The 20,936-nt window shown below is 42.0% G+C and overlaps 1 protein-coding gene across 2 annotated transcripts in view; it reads right to left on the reverse strand.

The window, feature by feature from the left end:
- Positions 1 to 15,370: 15,370 nt before the first annotated feature.
- Positions 15,371 to 20,936, reverse strand: part of LOC126259551 (acidic mammalian chitinase-like) — a 52,060-nt gene continuing 46,494 nt past the window's right edge. For both annotated transcript variants that reach the window (XM_049956437.1, XM_049956436.1), the window contains exons 8-9: positions 17,329 to 17,451; positions 15,371 to 16,711 (exon numbers count right to left, since the gene is read on the reverse strand). In XM_049956437.1, the coding sequence (XP_049812394.1) occupies positions 16,580 to 16,711; positions 17,329 to 17,451 (255 nt within the window). In that variant the 3' untranslated portion in view covers positions 15,371 to 16,579. The remainder of the gene's footprint in view (positions 16,712 to 17,328; positions 17,452 to 20,936) is intronic.

Consider the following 20,936-nt stretch of genomic DNA (forward strand, 5'->3'; position numbering starts at 1 on the left):
ATGCTTACGGTGAATTTACCTCATTGGCATACCGATTCTGCATAGTGAAGGCCTACGAATGGGAACTTCTTGATCGCCTATTATACAGGGTGTCCCAGCTATCTTGTCCACCCAAAATATCTCTGGAACAATAACAGCTATTGGAAAACGACTTTCACCGGTAACAATTTAGGGCTGGGGCCATTAATGTACATATTTGGAAACATTCTAAAACGAAAGCATATGTGTATGTGTTTTTTAACACAAACTTATGTTTTTTTAAATGGATCTCCTATATTTTTTCTTCAGCAATCCATAGCATGACAAAGCACATACACAATGGCGTTGATTGCATCGCAATATTCCCATTACATCCAGAGATATTAAGACGCGAAGTTGACGCTTGAAACACCCGACATGCGCTACTAGCGCACGTCCTGAGGCTCAGGCGTGAACCCCATGCTGCCCGTAATCGCGATGTGATTGACATGCGTAATCACACTTCCATACTTATCAAGAGGTCCGAAACGAATAATACGGTCTGCTGCCATCCTGCATTAACGTCGTACATTCCAGCAGGTATTTATCCCATAGGCTAGGGGTGATGCGGTTCTGTAACATATCTGTCTACCGCAACGTTAGTCACAAAGTTAACTTCGTTTATCGTTAACCGTTACTAAAAAGGTAATGCCGTTCAACGTTAAAACTTTACTTTACTGTAGATCTAGCGCAAGTGACAGTTAATCATTCACTCGTAATAGTAAAATTCATGTTGATGGTTTTAGTGAAACGAGCAAGTGGACTAAAAGTTTTACCGTTGTTTAGGTAAAAATGTTTTGATTTGGGAAGTTCAGGTAGGACATAGAAGATGAATGTAAACATGTTTAACCAATTAGTTTTATTATCACATAATTATCAATGTTATGTTTACCTAATGCGTTAAATGACAAATTGTTGCAAACAAATGTTTCTTAACATCACTGGGTAAAATGGCCCTTTGTAGAAACTTCCACTGTGATACCAGCACTACATACTAAACATAGCGTTCACATCTCATGCTCAGAGTGATGCCCATTGGCTTGCACACTTAGGGTCACTCTGCGGATGAAGGATGCCCTACTTCGTGCTACTGTTTCCTCTTTGATGGCTGTACAAGCATCAATAATGCGTTGCTTCATGTCCTCTGGTGTTGTTGGTGTTGAGGGTTGGCAGGAGAGCCAACACCGGGTTATTAGAGGAAGCCGAAAGGCACGCGTTTTAGCTCATGCAGGCTGGCGTGAGGTCTGGAACAGGACAAGGAAATTAGACTTTAGAAAAAACGGACGTAGCTGGTGGAATACTTAACTTTAATCCATAAATGGTGAACGTCGCTCTTGACTACATTATTCACGATATCAATAGTAACTGAACATGGCGCCTTGCTAGGTCGTAGAAAATGACGTAGCTGAAGGCTATGCTAACTATCGTCTCGGCAAATGAGAGCGTATTTTGTCAGTGAACCATCGCTAGCAAAGTCGGTTGTACAACTGGGGCGAGTGCTAGGAAGTCTCTTTAGACCTGCCGTGTGGCGGCGCTCGGTCTGCACTCACTGATAGTGGCGACACGCGGGTCCGACGTATACTAACGGACCGCGGCCGATTTAAAGGCTACCACCTAGCAAGTGTGGTGTCTGGCGGTGACACCACGGTTGGTTCATGTTGGTAAACAGCATCCTTCACTGCTCCCCAAAGAAAATAATCCAGTGGTGTAAGGTCCGGAGATCGGGCAGGCCACCTAACTGGGCCACCTCGTCCAATCCACCTACCAGGGAACTTACGGTTCAGAAGTCGTCGTGCTCGTAAGGCGTTATGTGCAGGGCATCCGTCATGCTGATACCACATGACCATTCTCCGGTTCAGAGGTACGGTGTCCAAGAGAACAGGAAGATTGTGTCATATAAATCTTGAGTATTGTCTGCCATTTTGGATGCCATTTATAAAGAAAGGTCCGATAATGGTATCTCCAATAATCCCACACAAAACATTATCTTTCCACGGACGTTGATGCTCTACCTGACGGAGCCATTTTGGATTGTCTGCGGACCAATAATGCATATTCCTCATATTGACAATTCCTTCGTTTGAGAATGATGCCTCGTCGGTAAAGAGAACATCTGCAAAAAATTTGGATTAGTCAGAAGTTTTTGCTGAGCCCACCGACAAAATGTTACCCTATTGCGGAAGTCATTTCCATGAAGATCCTGGTGTAAATGAACATGGTAAGGATGAAATTTATGACGTTTAAGAATACGCTGTGCACTTGATTTCGACACACCAACTTCACGTTCAATTTGACGTGTGCTGATTTGAGGATTCACAGCTATGGTAGCGAGCAGAGCAACTTCAGCACGTTCATCTGTGCGTGTTCTAGGACGATGTCGAGGTCTTGGATTTAAGCTTCCCGTTTCATGTAGACGAGATGTGAGACGACCAAACATCCGGCGCGAAGGCGATGGCTTGTCAGGGAATCGTCTTCTGTACAGTCGTTCTGCATGAACAGCATTTCGTCCACCTACAACAGGGTACAGTACAGGTATATAGAGTAGGGTAGAAAACAGACATATTAACTTAATAATCATAATGTTCGCTAACAGTACTATCAACAAACAAGCAATCTCATAACGTATTTCCCGCCAACGTACATTCTCCATAGATCAGCAGCATTTCTACCATATCTTCATGTGTGTGCATTATACTGTACAGTATAAGTTCCACAACACAACGTTTATTCACAATGTGTACTACCTCCGTGCCGTCACTAGATTACTCTGATGCACGACTACACTGGCAAGCGGTGTACTGCACGCCAAAGCAACAACAAATGGGATGCTCGGAGGGTAGTGGAGTACAGGAGTTTGCATGGGTCGCAAATCATAAACAAGGCGAAGTGGTAACTGTGGCAGTAGTGGTTCAAAAATGGTTCAAATGGCTCTGAGCACTATGGGACTTAACATCTGAGGTCATCAGTCCCATAGAACTTAGAACTACTTAAATCTAACTAACCTAAGGACATCACACACATCCATGCCCGAGGTAGGATTCGAACCTGCGACCGAAGTGGTCGCGCGGTTCCAGACTGAAGCGCCTAGAACCGCTTGGCCACAACGGCCGGCGGCAGTAGTGGGAACTACGTTGGACACTTGACTAGGTAGAGCCAGGCCCTGCGCGACAGGCACAATGGGTCATATAACGCATTAGATAAACCTTATTTTGGGTGTGCAGGGTAAATAAGACAACCTGACGGGTGTACACCGATCGGTACTGGTTCATATTGTGTACGTAGATACGTAAAACGTGCAAGATGGAAACCATTATGTGCTTATGAGAGTTGATGGCAACAGACCGTATTATTCGTTTCGGACCTCTTGATAAGTATGGAGGTGTGATTACACATGTCAATCACATCGCGATTACGGGCAGCATGAGGTTCACGCCTGAGCCTCAGGACGTGCGCTAGCAGCGCATGTCGTGTGTTTCAAGCGTCAACTTCGCGTCTCAATATCTCGGGATGTAATGGGAATATTGCGATGCAATCAACGCCATTGTGTATGTGCTTTGTCGTGCTATGGATTGCTGAAGAAAAAATATAGGAGGTCCGTTTAAAAAAACATAAGTTTGTGTTAAAAAACACATACACATATGCTTTCGTTTTAGAATGTTTCCAAATATGTACATTCATTGGCCCCAGCCCTACATTGATACCGGTGAAAGTCGTTTTTCAATAGCTGTTATTGTTCCAGAGATATTTTGGGTGGACAAGATAGCTGGGACACCCTGTATATAGATTGATAACACATAGGCATACAAGGAACGCGATTTAGCTCAAATATTAAGCCATAAAATGGAAATAAGTGTGAAAAAATACTGACAATCGCATCCTTAATTCCCACATACTTTCAGTTGGTATGCAGTGGTAAATGAAACAGTACCAATACCACAGAAATGAAACAAAATAAAATAAAGATCCTGAGAGAAAATATAGGTATGGAAATGGACACTCTTCATTATGAACAGGATGCCAGAGGAAGCAATACGTTTATGAACAGTACGTCTGAGGAAGCAATACATTTGAATCCGATCAGCCTGGAGTGCGTACCCTGAATGAAAGAACAATACTACAATATGGCCTACAGGGCATTACGCATATTTTTTCCTCACTAACAGGAAAGCAACAATGCAGGAATACGTCTAGCACATTGCAGAAGAGCCCTTATTTCGCAAAGAAATAGCCGAACTACAAGAAAATGTCCCAAACGTTTCTTTACCTGACATGTCCTAGCTGAGCGGTTTAGCGGCGTTTGTGTTGTATTATATTTACTTCATGTTTCAGCTTCAAGGTGATAATCCATCCAACTGTTGTGTACCTTGCAATACAAACGTAACACATATGACGTAAAGAAATGTTTGTTGTAATTATATTTTTTGTGCCAGTCATGTAGTATCCTGGCATTTGTTTCATGGTGTGATGAAATTGCATACTATTGAATACCATTCAATAAAAGTTTATAACTGAAAAAACTAAAAGTCAGAAAATACTCGACTACTGTTCTGCAACGCTGGGTTTCAATCCCATTCCCGTGCTCCTTTCACCTGTGGCAAAGATTTACTAACGTGAAAAATGTCTAGTAGCACTGAGGCACGGAGCACACTGGATTTCCAGTTCTGAGGTTAGGTTAGTATCCCCTGTTAGTGCTCTTTGGTATGGAACCCACGTGCTCGATAAATATTCCAAAATGAGACGCACAAGTTTTTTCTAAGCATTCCCCCGTTCAAAAGCTCTCATTGATTCTTCTCGGAACATGCCGCTTTGGGAAACTACAGTGCTTTCCTTTTCATTTGGGGTCTTCCAGTTTTCTTGAAGCTTGGAATGTCTGATCCCAAAATATAGGTCCCCATAGTAATTCCATGTTACTGGCACGGTTATGCAGTGTTTTCTAAACCTCATTTGCATCCAAAAACTGGGCACATCAGTTATTTCACAGGTATTCTGTTTATCATGCACCCAGCAAACACGATGCTTCCAATGAAAAACACCACAGGTGTGACTGTAAATGTGAAACAAACGATGCTCCAGTGCTAACAAGCAGTTTCGTGGATCTATCTACTTTATGCGATGCACGTGTCTGAAAACTTTGAAATTCATTTAACACTTCGCTACTAAATCCAAATATTACCACTACGAAGGGGCACAGTACCGTGAACAAATTGCAAACATCGATTACCATTAATGAAATTAAACTGCAAAGAATGCCAAGACACCGCCGGCCGGAGTGGCCGAGCGGTTAAAGGCGCTACAGTCTGGAACCGCACGACCGTTACGGTCGCAGGTTCGAATCCTGCCTCGGGCATGGATGTGTGTGATGTCCTTAGGTTAGTTAGGTTTAAGTAGTTCTAAGTTCTAGGGGACTTATGACCACAGCAGTTGAGTCCCATAGTGCTCAGAGCCATTTTTTTGAACCAATGCCAAGACATCTATTGGTAGGATGTAAACCATCAAGTTATCCATCTTATGACGTAAAGAAGGGTAGCCAGTCAGAAGAGCCGATACCCTGGCTGCCGCAAATGGCAGGTGAGTGCCTCAGCACGGGTGTCCACGGTTGAGATTGGCCAGCTACGAGGTGCCCGGAGGTTCCGTTCCAGCCCAGCGGATGGGCGCTAAAGCCGTCTCCCTTGAGTGACGCCGACAGCCGGTCTTGTCAGCACAGCTTGCGACGGTCAAGTACTCCCATGGGCTCAGCTGGAAGTGTAGCCGAATGACGACACGCCTGTGGCACGGTGAGAGCTGCCTCGGCTTCCTGGACCGCTACTCGAAAGTTCGGGCCATTGCAGTACTAGTTAAAATCTCGCAGCTGCCGTTCGTCGCGAAAGAACTTGCCCCCCTTCTAACAGCCGTGTACCGCAAGTCTCTAGAGGAACGGAAGGTTCCAAATGATTGGAAAAGAGCACAGGTAGTCCCAGTCTTCAAGAAGGGTCGTCGAGCAGATGCGCAGAACTATAGACCTATATCTCTGGCGTCGATCTGTTGTAGAATTTTAGAACATGTTTTTTGCTCGAGTATCATGTCGTTTTTGGAAACGCAGAATCTACTATGTAGGAATCAACATGGATTCCGGAAACAGCGATCGTGTGAGACCCAACTCGCTTTATTTGTTCATGAGACCCAGAAAATATTAGATACAGGCTCCCAGGTAGATGCTATTTTTCTTGACTTCCGGAAGGCGTTCGATACAGTTCCGCACTGTCGCCTGATAAACAAAGTAAGAGCCTACGGAATATCAGACCAGCTGTGTGGCTGGATTGAAGAGTTTTTAGCAAACAGAACACAGCATGTTGTTATCAATGGAGAGACGTCTACAGACGTTAAAGTAACCTCTGGCGTGCCACAGGGGAGTGTTATGGGACCATTGCTTTTCACAATATATATAAATGACCTAGTAGATAGTGTCGGAAGTCCCATGTGGCTTTTCGCGGATGATGCTGTAGTATACAGAGAAGTTGCAGCATTAGAAAATTGTAGCGAAATGCAGGAAGATCTGCAGCGGATAGGCACTTGGTGCAGGGAGTGGCAACTGACCCTTAACATAGACAAATGTAATGTATTGCGAATACATAGAAAGAAGGATCCTTTATTGTATGATTATATGATAGCGGAACAAACACTGGTAGCAGTTACTTCTGTAAAATATCTGGGAGTATGCGTGCGGAACGATTTGAAGTGGAATGATCATATAAAATTAATTGTTGGTAAGGCGGGTACCAGGTTGAGATTCATTGGGAGAGTGCTTAGAAAATGTAGTCCATCAACAAAGGAGATGGCTTACAAAACACTCGTTCGACCTATACTTGAGTATTGCTCAACAGTGTGGGATCCGTACCAGATCGGGTTGACGGAGGAGATAGAGAAGATCCAAAGAAGAGCAGCGCGTTTCGTCACAGGGTTATTTGGTAACCGTGATAGCGTTACGGAGATGTTTAACAGACTCTGCAAGAGAGGCGCTCTGCATCGCGGTGTAGCTTGCTCGCCAGGTTTCGAGAGGGTGCGTTTCTGGATGAGGTATCGAATATATTGCTTCCCCCTACTTATACCTCCCGAGGAGATCACGAACGTAAAATTAGAGAGATTAGAGCGCGCACGGAGGCTTTCAGTCAGTCGTTCTTCCCGCGAACCATACGCGACTGGAACAGAAAAGGGAGGTAATGACAGTGGCACGTAAAGTGCCCTCCGCCACACACCGTTGGGTGGCTTGCGGAGTATAAATGTAGATGTAGATGTAGATTAAATTTTCGACCAATGGCAATCCTCATCCCACACTGCAGCGTAAAACATTATTTTTCCTTCATAAATTCACTGTCTGCTTCAAATGGTGCAGGTCGTAAACAATAGCATGTTACGTCTCATTATTGTCCTTCCTTTATGTAGAATATTTTGTTTATATTATGCTAATGTTTATTTCTGACGTTTCTGCCGAATATGAACCCATTCTGTGCACGTAATATGAAAGGAATCCGTCAGAACCATTGCGTATATTTGTGTTACCTAATTCTGTTGTTTCTGGGGTTTCGGTGCCTCGGGCTTCCTGTAAGTAATGCAAGCGAATCTTAAGGAAGGAAAAGAGCCGTGTTGCTTTTTCTCACATATTGTATCTATGTTTTGTTATCATAATTCTTTTTGCCGTGCCCCAACCCAGTGTTTCCGTTGTTCCATTGTGCTTGTCTAGCTTGAGCGTGTGAGACGACTGTGTTTTCTTGTAGATGAAGAAAGTCTTGTAGTCTGCAAGGGCAGTTTAGCCAGCGTAGAGGGTTAGGCATAAGGGCAGAAAGGTTTATCAACAGGCAGAAGAGGGGATTTTGTATGAGAGGTTTCAGAAGGGTTGGTATCCGGTAGCAGTAGTCTTTGCCTTAGCGCTCACACCCTGTCTGGCTTCTGGAGCAGAGGAGTGCTGGTCAGTAGAACCACTGCACACTCTTGTTCGAGCTCTCGGTAAGTCACGTTGCACCTCTCGAAGACACTCCGAGATGTGGATACAGGCACTGGAATGGTCATGGTATGTTTTAATTTTGTTTCACAGAGAGATTTCAGGTTTAGAACGTTAGAAGAAAATTTGATATACTCGTTTTGAGTATAATTTCGTATGTGCACGAATGTCTATAGGTTGTGTAGCTACCACTCGGGGTGGTAAGACAAAGGAACCATGCTTAATTAGATATTTTATTAAATCGTTTCACCCTCAATGTTTTAGCTAAATTAGAGGGGTCTATTTACTTTTAACACGGTTTTGGTATTATAAATTTCCTGAGTTTTAGAGGACTTAATCATTGGGTCTTTGTTTCAGCCAAGTTTCCCTGTGATACTACAATAGGATCGATGTCCTTTGCTTTTGTTGTCTTTCATAAGGGTTCACGATTTCAGTGCTTGTCTAGGATGCAGGCGATTTTTCATCAAGATGTAGTTTTTGAGGCTAAACAGTAAAGTTCCGTACTTCATGTGGTCGTCAGAGTTTTGCCACGTATTTACGTTTAGCTGGCTGTTCGTATTCACTATTGAATTGTGCAAAATTTGTTTCATAAAATGAACACCTATTCGTCTTGCTGAAATCTGTTTTTCTGATTTCCAATTTAATATCTTTTCATGATTTTCTTATGCGACTGATTCTGTCTGCCCACTCCCTTCAGATTGTGCTGGGGCATGCTACGACTTTCTGTAAACGACTGCTCTTTTTCTTTGATGCAGAACGACTACCTACATGTGCAGCGGGGTTTTACTAATTTAGGGATCTTCAGAATTTTCGTATTTGTTCATTGTGAAGACCTGCTTCTTTGCCTGGTCTGCAGTATGGTGGTGTGGTAGCTTCTCTCTTGCTAATTGTATTTTTGTATCATTAATCGAGTGCTTGAGTCTGTATTCAGTTATTTTGCTTGTTAATCCTAATGTTTCCTTCTTTGCCCTCACATTACAAAGCAATGATTCCAGCTTCTGTTTGAAATAAACCACAGTACATTCCCTATAATTTGATATTTATGGTTAATCTTATTATGAATCCAGATTATTGGCTTATATAAAGTGCTGATTGCTTCATGTAAATTGCGGTTTCCGTTGAAATTGAAAATAAATCTTATTTGTGTAGTCTAGGCCTTATACTTTGCAAGCCATGTCCCAACCTGATCCATTCAAACTTAATTGATGTACAAGATAGTTGCCCTAAATTTAAACAAAAAACGTTGCATTTCCTTTGCCCAAATTAAATTTGAATGTTTTTGAGCTTGATTTATGGTCAATGATAGTGAATTCGTCCCCCAGTAGTCACAGGATATGTTACAGGTTTCAGAAAGGAAGTTCCGCTAAGCTACAGAGCTCAGAGTAAATTAAATTCTGCTACTAATAACGGCCAATATCTTTCAAATGTGATGTGTGAAAATATTGTGTAGTTTACAACGCCGATAGACTTTTAACTATAGGTTGACAGAAGCGAGGGGAAATGCACTCACATGAGTAAGGTGGAAGGCACATGGAGAGCCTGCCAACTAAAGACAGCTAAACATACTGAGCATATCCTGACTTGGATACGGGGCTAAGATATACAGCTACATGGAATTATTTTCTCATATGGTCATTAGCACCGATGGTAAAAATCTGTAATGTTTAAATAGTGGTGCATGCCACCTGTTAATTAGAAGGCGAGCCATGTAAACGGCGATGCTTAAACCACGTAATACTCTATGATACTATGGTACCTACACAACGCTTCAAAAATGGTTCAAATGGCTCTAAGCACTGTGTGACTTAACTTCTGAGGTCATCAGTCTCCTAGACTTAGAACTACTTAAACCTAACTAACCTAAGAACATCACACACAGTCATGCCAGAGGCTGGATTCGATTGTTGGTTGGTTGGTTGGTTTGGGGAAGGAGACCAGACAGCGCGGTCATCGGTCTCATCGGATTAGGGAAGGATGGGGAAGGAAGTCGGCCGTGCCCTTTCAGAGGAACCATCCCGGCATTTGCCTGGAGTGATTTAGGGAAATCACGGAAAACCTAAATCAGGATGGCCGGACGCGGGATTGAACCGTCGTCCTCCCGAATGCGAGTCCAGTGTCTAACCACTGCGCCACCTCGCTCGGTGCTGGATTCGAACCTGCGACCGTAGCAGCAGCGCGGTTCCGGACTGAAGCGCCTAGAAACGCTCGGCCACAGCGGCCGGCTCACAACGCTTCACATAGTCGCCTCCCGGCATTGTATTGTTTTCTTTAATATTGTAAATAACATGGGCCAGTATTTATTGTGTGTTCTTTTGTCAATACAGACTAATTTACGTACGCATACTGACTGTTATTTAGCCAATTCACATTCCCTGTGATAAATTCCTTGTCCAAATCCTAAAATTTACCTGTTCACCTTAATTACAAAACGAGAATCTGTCATATTTTCTCGACAAAGACTGTCAGGAATTTATGTCATCTTGAAAAACAATTTGCCGATTGAGACTAAATAAGTGGTGCAGTGACTGAGTTGTACAGTGTTCAAGAGAAGTTAACTATTAATCCAAAAGACATTTAAACTGACATTTATATTCAACAAAAATTCGTGATAAACGAAGAAGTTGAGTTTAGCATTTCATTGTTTGCAAGTGTAGAAAGTGTACGTTCATTTACTTGTATTTGTAAATATGTGACAGCCGCAAATTAACTTCCTCGGTTACTTTAGAGGTTGCTTTACTCAAAGCCATGTAGAATTATTTTTTAACCGTTAATGTAATTTTATGGCTAGTTAGTGTCTCACAATAAAGTGCATAATCAATATTAACACGTAAAAGTTCCTTCAACAGCTGTATCATGAAATATTTTATGCAGACAGTTAATTAGTCATTGAAATTCCGGGTTTAATTACTAAAGTTTTATTACTCAATGAAAAGACTGTCCGAATTGGACCGACGATCATAATTTTACCTTGCTATGACTCGTAATTACAATTTTGTATGACCTAGCAGAAATGATTTACAATTCGCATTGGTTTTTTACTGACTGCGGCATGCTTCAGGGCAAAATATACGGAGTGTTTCCAAAATACTTCTACAAACTCTGCAGACAGGTTCCTTACAACAAAACAAGAAAAACGGTTCTTATAATATGTACGAAACCCCTTCGTTTCCGAGCTATTAACAAAAGCTTACACCTAAAGAGCGTCAGAGGGGTTGCCTCCCCTCAGGCGCTACAGCAGCCGCGGTGTACCACTCAGCTGAATGGGTGTCGAAGTCTCTGTACAGGTACATTTTTAATGTGCTCAACAAATGTGCGTGGATGCACCGAAAACATTACCGAACTGGGGGGTTCTTAAAGCACCCCTTTGCCCTTTTATTCAAGCACATGTCAATGTTGCATCCCTCAATGATCACGCAACAGGAGGGCACGAAACAGGGGCGTTGAAAAACCATAAACACGCTTCTCCCCTTCGGATCACGTTCGAATTTCGTCGAGTGCTTTTGAAGGGTCCCTAGTGGTTCCACCAGGTACACCAGAGCAAAACTTGCGGTCTCACTACACTCCAAAGGGGTTAGATCTTATTCTATGGGGTTGCAATCCCATGATGTCCTTGGAGGAGGGTTCAATCGTCTGGGGCGTGTCAGCAACGTCTACAGTGTGTAAACTTTTAGATGGCAGACCTCTCCCAGTAGTCCTGAATCGGTAGAAGTCGGTAAACGTCGGCAGGCTTCGGTAGGCACGCAGTTTCGACTGCTGCCAACATTACGTAGCTGACTGTGTTGTACAAGGTAGCCATTGTCGTCTGCTTCGTTATTGTTTTGCGCTGTACTGTTCTGCGTGTTTTTATTGTGCAGTTGTGCTAAACATTATCAAAATGAGTGAAAAGGCAGTTGCTGTGGCCCATCTCGGGAGTCGCCAACAACACCTACCGGTAGGCCTACGGTTAGAAGGAAACCAGTATTCCGTAGCGATGCTCGCAAAATTATCGGATGAATGGTTTGTGAGCGCATAGTAGACAAACATGCATACATTCATTTTTATATATATAGATTTTAATGTACATGACGATTTCAGTTTCGTTTACGAACAACATTTAAAGCGAGTTTTACGTCCAAGCCTTTCGTCTGCTTTCGTGTAAGCATGACGCGCAATTTGTAGTGCCAGCACTGCAACTGGTAGGCGTGCCTTGTTCCCCCCCCCCCCCTCCCCCCAACGGCTCCTCTCCCCTCGCCAGACAATGCTTGCTTCCTCCTCTCCCCGCACTCCCCTCGCAACTCTCCCATCTTACAGTTAACACACTGTAATGTTGTCTAGAACATCGTATTGTTGCTTATCACTCTGCGAACTGTCGTTTTCGACGGCAAAACGTGTGGGAATCAACGCTCAAAGGGAAGGGATGGTTTTATTGACGCCCTTTATGCTACCTCCATAGGGCTTTTCGTGTCTATTCTGAGCGGCGTTTTACCTGAAATGTTTTCCTCGGCAACCCAAAAGAAAACCCTGTCTCCAGCGCTGGATCTCGCAGTTCTGACCTGCATAGCAGAGACATCAAAAGAAGGGACGAAATGAGAGTAAGAAGAAGTGTAATGACCTTCCAGTCGCTTGACACGTCCACGATCGTCTTGGACAGAACTGTGGTGTAATTTGGTGCTAACGTGACATCATTAACCCATTTAGACATCATATCTTCTTCTGAGCTGTAGCTTTTTTCCCGTATGTTTCGACACTATGCTGTTTGAAGCTTCTCCCAGCCCGAGTGTTACGTCATCGGGTGCTATGCTTTTGCATTATTACAGAGGAACGTTGTATGCACCCTTGAGCCAAATGTCAGGCTTATACTTCGCATTGGGATATAGTTACAGGGGTTTCGCAGAAGTGACAACTATTTTTTTAAGTACTTGCAGTGTACATTTCGTCCATAAGGGACGTCATTATGAGAGCTGCAACTTTTGATCAATGCAAATAAAACAGTTTCTGTGTGACTGACGCAGTAACTGTTTTATTTGTACCGGTAGTGTATATTCATGTGAAAGTAGGCTGTTTAGGTTTTTATGTTGGTAACGCCATGTAGCGCTTTATATGCAAATCACTGACTTGTGCTGTGTGCAGTGTGTGGCTGGTTTGCATTGTTGGAATTTGCTATTGCAGTGTTGGGCAGTTGACTGTTAACAGTACGTAGCGTTGTACAGTTGGAGGTGAGCCGCCAGCAGTGGTGGATGTGGGGAGAGAGATGGCAGAATTTTAAGAGCGGATGATCTGGACGTGTGTCCATCAGAGACAGTAAATTTGTAAGACTGGCTGTCATGAACTGATATATATATATATATATATATATATATATATATATATATATATATATATATATTATGACTTTTGAACACTATTAAGGTAAATACGAGGCCTGTTGAGAAAGTAAGCTCCGATTGATTGCCAAATTGAAACCACAGTGAACATCAGAAATGTTTTACTTGTAACAATTAGCTACACCTTTCAGCTACTTCTCTACGTAGTCGCCGTTCTGACTTAGACTTTTGTCATAGCGTTGTACCAACTTTTCAATAGCCTCATCATAGTAGGCAGCCGCCAGTGCTTTCCGCCAATTCTCCACGCTGGCCTACACCTCGTTGTCTGTGTCAAAATGTTGTCTTCAAAGACAGCGGTTCATGTGACCAGAGATGAAACTCAGGGGGAGACAATTGCGGACTGTATTGTGGGTAATCTCACATTTCCATTTGAAAACGATGCAGGAGCATCTTCATTGCCCCTGCAGAATGCGGCTGAGAATTGTCTTGAAGAAGAAACAGCACGACAGTTATGTAATGTTAGCTGCATAGCTTCAGGCGAAATTTCTCACCAGGCCCTCGTACTTGGCGGCAGACACTATTTTCTAGACATCTTTACGCACTCACTGCGAGCTCAGAAATGAGAAGAGCGACGTGATGCTAACTGGGGTTATACTAGAGACACTACCCAACACATCTGTGCAAAGCTTTATCGGATTTTCATAGTCGTTTCCATTTCGCGACCGATCGGAGCTTACTTTCTGAACGCCCCTCGTACATTGTTTCTTCTCTATCAAAATCTTTCATTTGCTAACTGTGCCTATCAGTAGTTAGTGCCTTCAGTAGTTAGAATCTTTTATTCAGCTGGCAGTATTGGCGCTCAATGTATTGCAGTAGTTTGAGTAAAGAAGATTTTTGTGAGGTAAGTGATTCATGAAAGGTATAGGTTATTGTTAGGACGAGTCATTTGTACTGATTATTGAAAGTCAGATTGCGTTGCGCTAAAAAAAAAAATATTGTGTGTCAGTTTACTGTTGAAGAGAGTAAGTAAAGAGAGAAATGTCGGAGTACATTCAGTTCTGCTCAGCTGTTTGAAAATCAAATAATGTAAGAGGTTTATCAGCACAGTCATTCATAAATTTTTCTAAGGGGGCGTTACATATGTATGTTTTTGATAAATTGTACATAATAATGTCTTTGATAATAACGAAGCATGTTGTCCAATAATCAAGTTAAGAGCCCTTGCCAACTTACCATTGTCTAAAACTTAATTATGAACTAGGCAAATTGTACTTAGTAATACATGCACCTCTGTTTGCATAATCATCTGCACTTCATCATGCTATGGGCCTTTTCTTACCTACATGGTAAACGTTTCGGCCCTATAACTTTAATGTTTAAGTCATACAAGTTGTTTTATGTAGTTGATGTAAGAACGCTTGGGTCAGACTCCTACAAAAAGAAATAAAATGTCACATCTTTCTATTAATGGGCTTTATTAATTAATTCACAGCCAGAATACAATTGACAAATGAATCCATAAGCTATCCAGGATAGCTTTAGCTACTGGATAATAACATTACTTTTATAAATACATATGTTTGTATAGTAAAAATATACTGGAACTCTGGTAACGTTACTAGATTCTATTACAGATACAAGGTGCAAGACACCATGATTAAAAGTTCACTAAATGAAAGAGAAGGGAAAATACCTATGTGATTAATATATCACATGTTTATTCATTATTAATTTTAACATCTTTTTCTTTGTTACAACAATATGGTGCTGTCGAAGCACATTTCATTCATCAGTTTTTCTATGATCAACACGTTTAGTGTTTGGCGTCATTGAAATCGGCGTTTCATCGTTCACATTGTTATGGTTTTTGCTTAACTATAGAATCTTAAGTACAGATATTGTAGCAAAAATGCTGTGTGGTGGCGTGTTACAGCAGCATCCTTACGCGTAGCGGGAGTAACGAATGTAAATACGGTAGCGAAAGCCTGGAAGCGACTTCTTGCAGCAGTCAGCAGACAGGGACCTATGTTAAGCTTGATCGTCAAGTCGACCGCACGTCTGTCGAACTGAGACCATTTATTTATTTATTTATTTATTTTTTTGTAATATTTTCGTAGGCGAGAGTCGTGATCCTGAGCTTCTGATAATGTTTGTTGTGGGTAGACTATCATTTCGCGGTGCAGTCGGCACTTTATAACTGTAGCGTAGGTAGTTCCTTTGAACTATGAATTATTTTCTGAAACAGCTCACGTGCAACTTGGGTGGAATTTTACTCTGTGGTGGACTATGAATTGTGTACTGAATTAAGTGATACGCTTCCTTGAATTACGAATTTCGTTATAGTTCGCTCCACCCTCCAATAACAGAGCACAGATTCGCATTTGGTTAAATAAAACTGTGGCTCTCCTGAACTTTAATTGTGGCGAGAACTGGCTACATTTTTGCTGCAGCGACTGTCGGATTAGTAAGTGATTCCAGTGATGACACGTCGTAATCGAGAGCTTCACTAACACAAGTGCAATGATAATACCACTAACAACCTTTCAGTCGAACATAGTCTGAATGGCCAAAAAATTTCAGTTAGCTGTAAACGTTATTCAGTGGTCCACGACAAAATAAATACCAATAAAATAATGCCGTGTATATCCGTAAAGCATTTGGCTCTAACTACTTTATGGCTATGTTATGAGCCACCCTTGATTTCATCTTTGACCAGATCGAGAACATTAGATAAACTGAGTAATATTTAATCTGGAGAAATCAAGCAACTTGTCTTTGTCTTTTAATAAATAGCAACTGACGAGTGTAGTGAGGAAATCTGTGTCAAGCCTTGCTCTATGCATGGGATGTGTTTCAGAGTGTCTTAGGTGCCCACAGTTCTAGTCCCGCGTTGAGGAAGAATATCAATGGAAGACGGATTGTCTCAGTACGTTTATGGCAGCGGATACTGATCAAAATGGAGGGAAAATCCTACGCATGCCGGCGCCAGAAGCACCTTCTATTCTGAAGACGCAGATACTTTTTAAACACAATCCACTTTCACTCCTTTAATGCTCCAATAATTGCTTTAATACTCAATTATCAACGCATCATGCAATATAAAATGTTGAGCAACAATTAGTAAGCATTAACATATTAATCGATAAATATTGGTTCAACAGGTGCCAGTACATCTGGTAATGGCATTGTCTGAAAGCGACTTCTACATTTAATGAAGTGTCGGGCACATACACCTGTCTCAAAAATTGAGTAAGAATCCGGACCGACGTTCTTTTAAATGCATCTAACCCCGAAGGACTTGGTTGATCGTCCTGAGCAGAGGGTAGGTTGTAGAACTATTCAGGCCTTTGAAATCGTCTGTTTCCAGGCTCCAGATCATTCCACCAGCCAGGCCCATGTCGAGAACGTACTGCGACTGGAAACAAATACAAAAAATCATAGTTGTAGCGTATCTACAACTTTTCAATCTGAGCAGTTAACGTTTTGATATTTCTTATAGGATCACAACAAAGAACAAGGAATAGTAAGGAAGACTACCATCAGCAGAAACTCAAACTCTAGACGTTCTACACTGTTCATTCATCATGTTAAATATTTTTTGGCTTGCAAGGCTAACTTCAGCGAATTGTTTCACTCCAACACATTTTTTGTAAGCAGTGTTCCCAGCTTCTAAGCAACTGCTGCATAGAATTATTGAAACTGGTTTGCTTCAAAAGATCATCTGCAGTCGAGAAAATTTGAAAGCTTTTCCTGTAAAGAAAACTTTTGACGACTGAAGATGATTTTTTTAATCGAAACTAGCCTCTATAATAAAGAATATATCATTGCAACATTTTTATAAGTCTTCAAATGTTACTGTCTCACTTATGGCCTCGTAGGCGGGAAACTGGTTAAAGAGGATCAGATATAGTGTAGAACGTTCGTAGTTCGTGTTTCAAATTTATAAATACCGAACGATTCTTTCAGGCTGTGAAAAAAGAATTCGACGCCATAAATAAGGAAGAGATGGAGAGTTACACTGTTCACTGTTACCTTCAGCCGGATGGACTCTTCGTTGTCATAACCAACCCACTGGTTTTCGTGAACAGCATACGGCACCTTCTGCTCTTCATCCCATGTGACTTTCCACCCTCCAGATTTTAGTTTTTCCAGGATCTGAAAACATGAATAAGATTTGAGTATTTGCTGTAGCTGTGCTAAAAAATTGTGGCGTCGTGACCGCCCCTATCTGCGTCCTGATGTGAGCTCAAGATTTGGTTTCTTTTAATTAGGAGTACAATGGCAGAATCAACGGAACGAGAAGGAAGAAGCTTCCTTATCAGATGGTTCAGATGGCTCTGAGCACTAAGGGACTCAACTGCTGTGGTCATCAGTCCCCTAGAACTTAGAACTACTTAAAACTAACTAACCTAAGGACATCACACACACCCATGCCCGAGGCAGGATTCGAACCTGCGACCGTAGCAGCAGCGCGGTTCCGGACTGGAGCCCCTAGAACCGCACGGCCACCACGGCCGGCGCTTCCTTATCGATTGCTTGTAGCAGATTTAGGAAAGAGTAGGGCTTCCAAGTACAATATATTGTTCGACAACAAAATCAATTTATTCAAAGTAAATTTTACAGTTGACACTGTGAGCAATACTACTTGTTTCCCTTTTTACCATTTCTCTAGTTGTTCACCGTTAATTTATTCACCATCTGCTACGTCCAGTGAAGAGGTAAAGAGGCATACGAAATGTTTAGTGAGATATATTTGAAATCTCAACGTATGTTATTCTTAAAAATAAAATGTAGAGGTGTTATGTCCTAGCATATCACTAGATGTATGGATGGGGCATTCGTATGCGCATCACACCTCACAGGTGGAAGCGTCCTAATGGTGAAAGAGGAAAACAGTATCACGTGGAACACCAACCGTGATGCAACTTCTTTTTCCTTATATAGACAGGTATTCACACATTCCGTAGATCTAAATTGCAATCTGTCATTATGATGTGGAATGTGTCGTTTAGTTTACAGCTGATACATACTTTCTCAGTGGAAAACATTGCAGTATGCTGACCATTTACATAATTATTTCTTACATTAATCATAAACTACAGTGCCTTTAAATTTTTTGTTCTGGTTTATATATAACTCCTCTCTCTCACACACACACACGCACACGCACACACACACACACAGTTCAGAAATTATTCTATGGATTATGGAGTAGAAGTTGTCAAGCTGGGATGATTTAAGTTTGTGTTTGAAGTTATATAAGTTTATTTATTTATAAACTGCGAGTGACGTATGCTTTCACAACTGGAAAACGTAAACGTGGCGCAAGTGTTGATTTGTTTCATAACGAACTTTAGCGGACAGTGTGGCAGCATCACTGATGAACATTTACAGTACTGCACAATCGGGGTCTTGACTTTGGTTTTGCTTTCGAGTTGCCTGATTTAACTGACGAATCTGCCAAATATTATTTGCAATTCACTTTAGTTTTGCTATCGAACTGCCCGATTTAACTGGCAAAACTGCCAAATATTATTGCAGTTGACGCAGTCTTAACTGCACTGAGCTCCGATTTTAACTCTTTTACTTAAGGTGGAAACCAAAAGCCATATGCCGCGCAGGGTAGCCGCGCGGTCTTGGGCGTCTTGTCGCGGTTCGTGCCGCTACCCCCGTCGGAGGTTAGAGTCCTCTCTCGGGCATGGGTGCGTGTGTTGCCGTTAGCGTAAGTCAATTTAAGTTAGATTATGTAGTGTGTAAGCTTAGGGACCGATGACTTCAGGAGTTTGGTCCCATAAGAATTTACCACAAATTTCCAATTTCCAAAATCCATTTAATTATTTTTTGTAGGGCCATCGTCTTTCTTTGTGTTTTTATTGCAAGTACAATACTCAACAGTCACCTTTAACTTATTTTACTGGGTTTTATATGTTTAATAGGTACTTACTTAGCAAAACTTAGCATAGACAGCTAGGGCCGTTATTAGGGCAGCAACGCAGCGGCGGATGACCCACCCCTGCGACTACAAAGCGCACTTTCTCGCCAGAGTTTTTTACTGGCCCGGACTTCAACCGTCCTAGTACTTTGAGAACACGGTCGCGGATTGTCGTAATTATTTTCTCAGTTAGGGGGAGTCGGCTTGTAGGCTACTGATAGAAACAGACAAGTGCAGGAATCTGCCAGTGGAAGCGGAAAGCTATCATACAAATGATGTAAAACGTTCAGTCCGAATTGCGTTTATTGGGCGCCGTCTTCAGTGTGAACTGCATTGATCTATTAATCATGTTACCTTCAGCACTTATTATTAGTTATACAGTGAATCATACTACAGTACAAAGATCGACCCAACATGCATGAGTTATCAGAACCATGCCAGAGATACTCAGTTAACCTTATCAGGACTTCATATTTTGAACAATAGCTCATACATTATGGAGAGGGGGGACTCCCGTTCCTAAAGCCATCGGTACACGGGACGAGGCGGCTAACGTGGATGTGGAAGCAGACGGGATATCCCATGTCACGAGACACAGAGCCGTCTGGTTAACGTGATTTTGCACTCTCAGCACTCTCCAGTTTGTTCATGACAATGGACGCGCGTTGCTGTATTAAAATTGACAATTTCTTTGTTGACCATATACTAGTCACGTTATCCGTCCGTGTTATATAAATAAAAACTTCAGTATCCGTGAATGTGTGATAATAGAAAAATGAAAGACATATGTCCACTGACGAAGGACATCAGCTTATAAAAGTTCACCAAATTGAACTCACTCCTTATTGAGAGTGAACTTACGTTGACATAACAGTAAATATTACAGAAATCATTCCTATTAATTTCACAGGAAACTCCCACAACCTTTTAGAAAGCACGAAGGTTGAAAGAAATTGGATACATCGGGACGCGAACCCTCTTCGATACGCCCTCGGTTTCGAATTGTGATGCAACTAAGTAAACTATGGTGAAATTCGGCTTCTATAGGCCCCGCAATTTAGCTCACAACTTCTAAAGGCTTCAATGGCCGAAATGTCATAATTATAACAAATCCTAACAAGGACGAAACGTTATCATGAATATTCGTGGGTCACCGGATTAAAACGGCGTACTCTCAAAGCACGCGAGTCATGAGGCGGAAATAACTAAATATGAAAATTCTTTGACCACTGATATGACGTTTCGCGTCATTTTATTATAACAACTCGTACCAATAACGACTCGTTCTTGAGACATTCACTGTGCTGGTGCTTGGAAATTGCGTCTATTCATAGGGTCTAAATGTAACGTAAAACCCACCGATTATGGGCTTCTATTGAACATGACAAATACAGTATGGCGTCTTGCTTTCTGATTGTGACGTAGGGAGCGGCATTGCTTCCTATTGGTTCTACTTTAGATGGCACGTTGCCAGAATATCGGCGAACTTACTGTTACGGCACACAATAGTAAGGAGTAGAAATTAGAAAAAAATGTATTAAAACTCACTCACATTGCCTCAGGGAAATTCAAGTCATACCAAAGACAGAAAAGACAGACGCGGAAGTAGGAAGCGTGCCATTATCAGGGGATCAGGTCGACGACAGTACCTGCTGAGTAAGGAATAAGCATTCAACAGGAAAGAGGATGGAAAACCAAAGGAAGCAGA

This window comes from Schistocerca nitens, chromosome 5 (assembly GCF_023898315.1).
Source record: "Schistocerca nitens isolate TAMUIC-IGC-003100 chromosome 5, iqSchNite1.1, whole genome shotgun sequence".
Lineage (NCBI taxonomy): Eukaryota > Metazoa > Arthropoda > Insecta > Orthoptera > Acrididae > Schistocerca > Schistocerca nitens.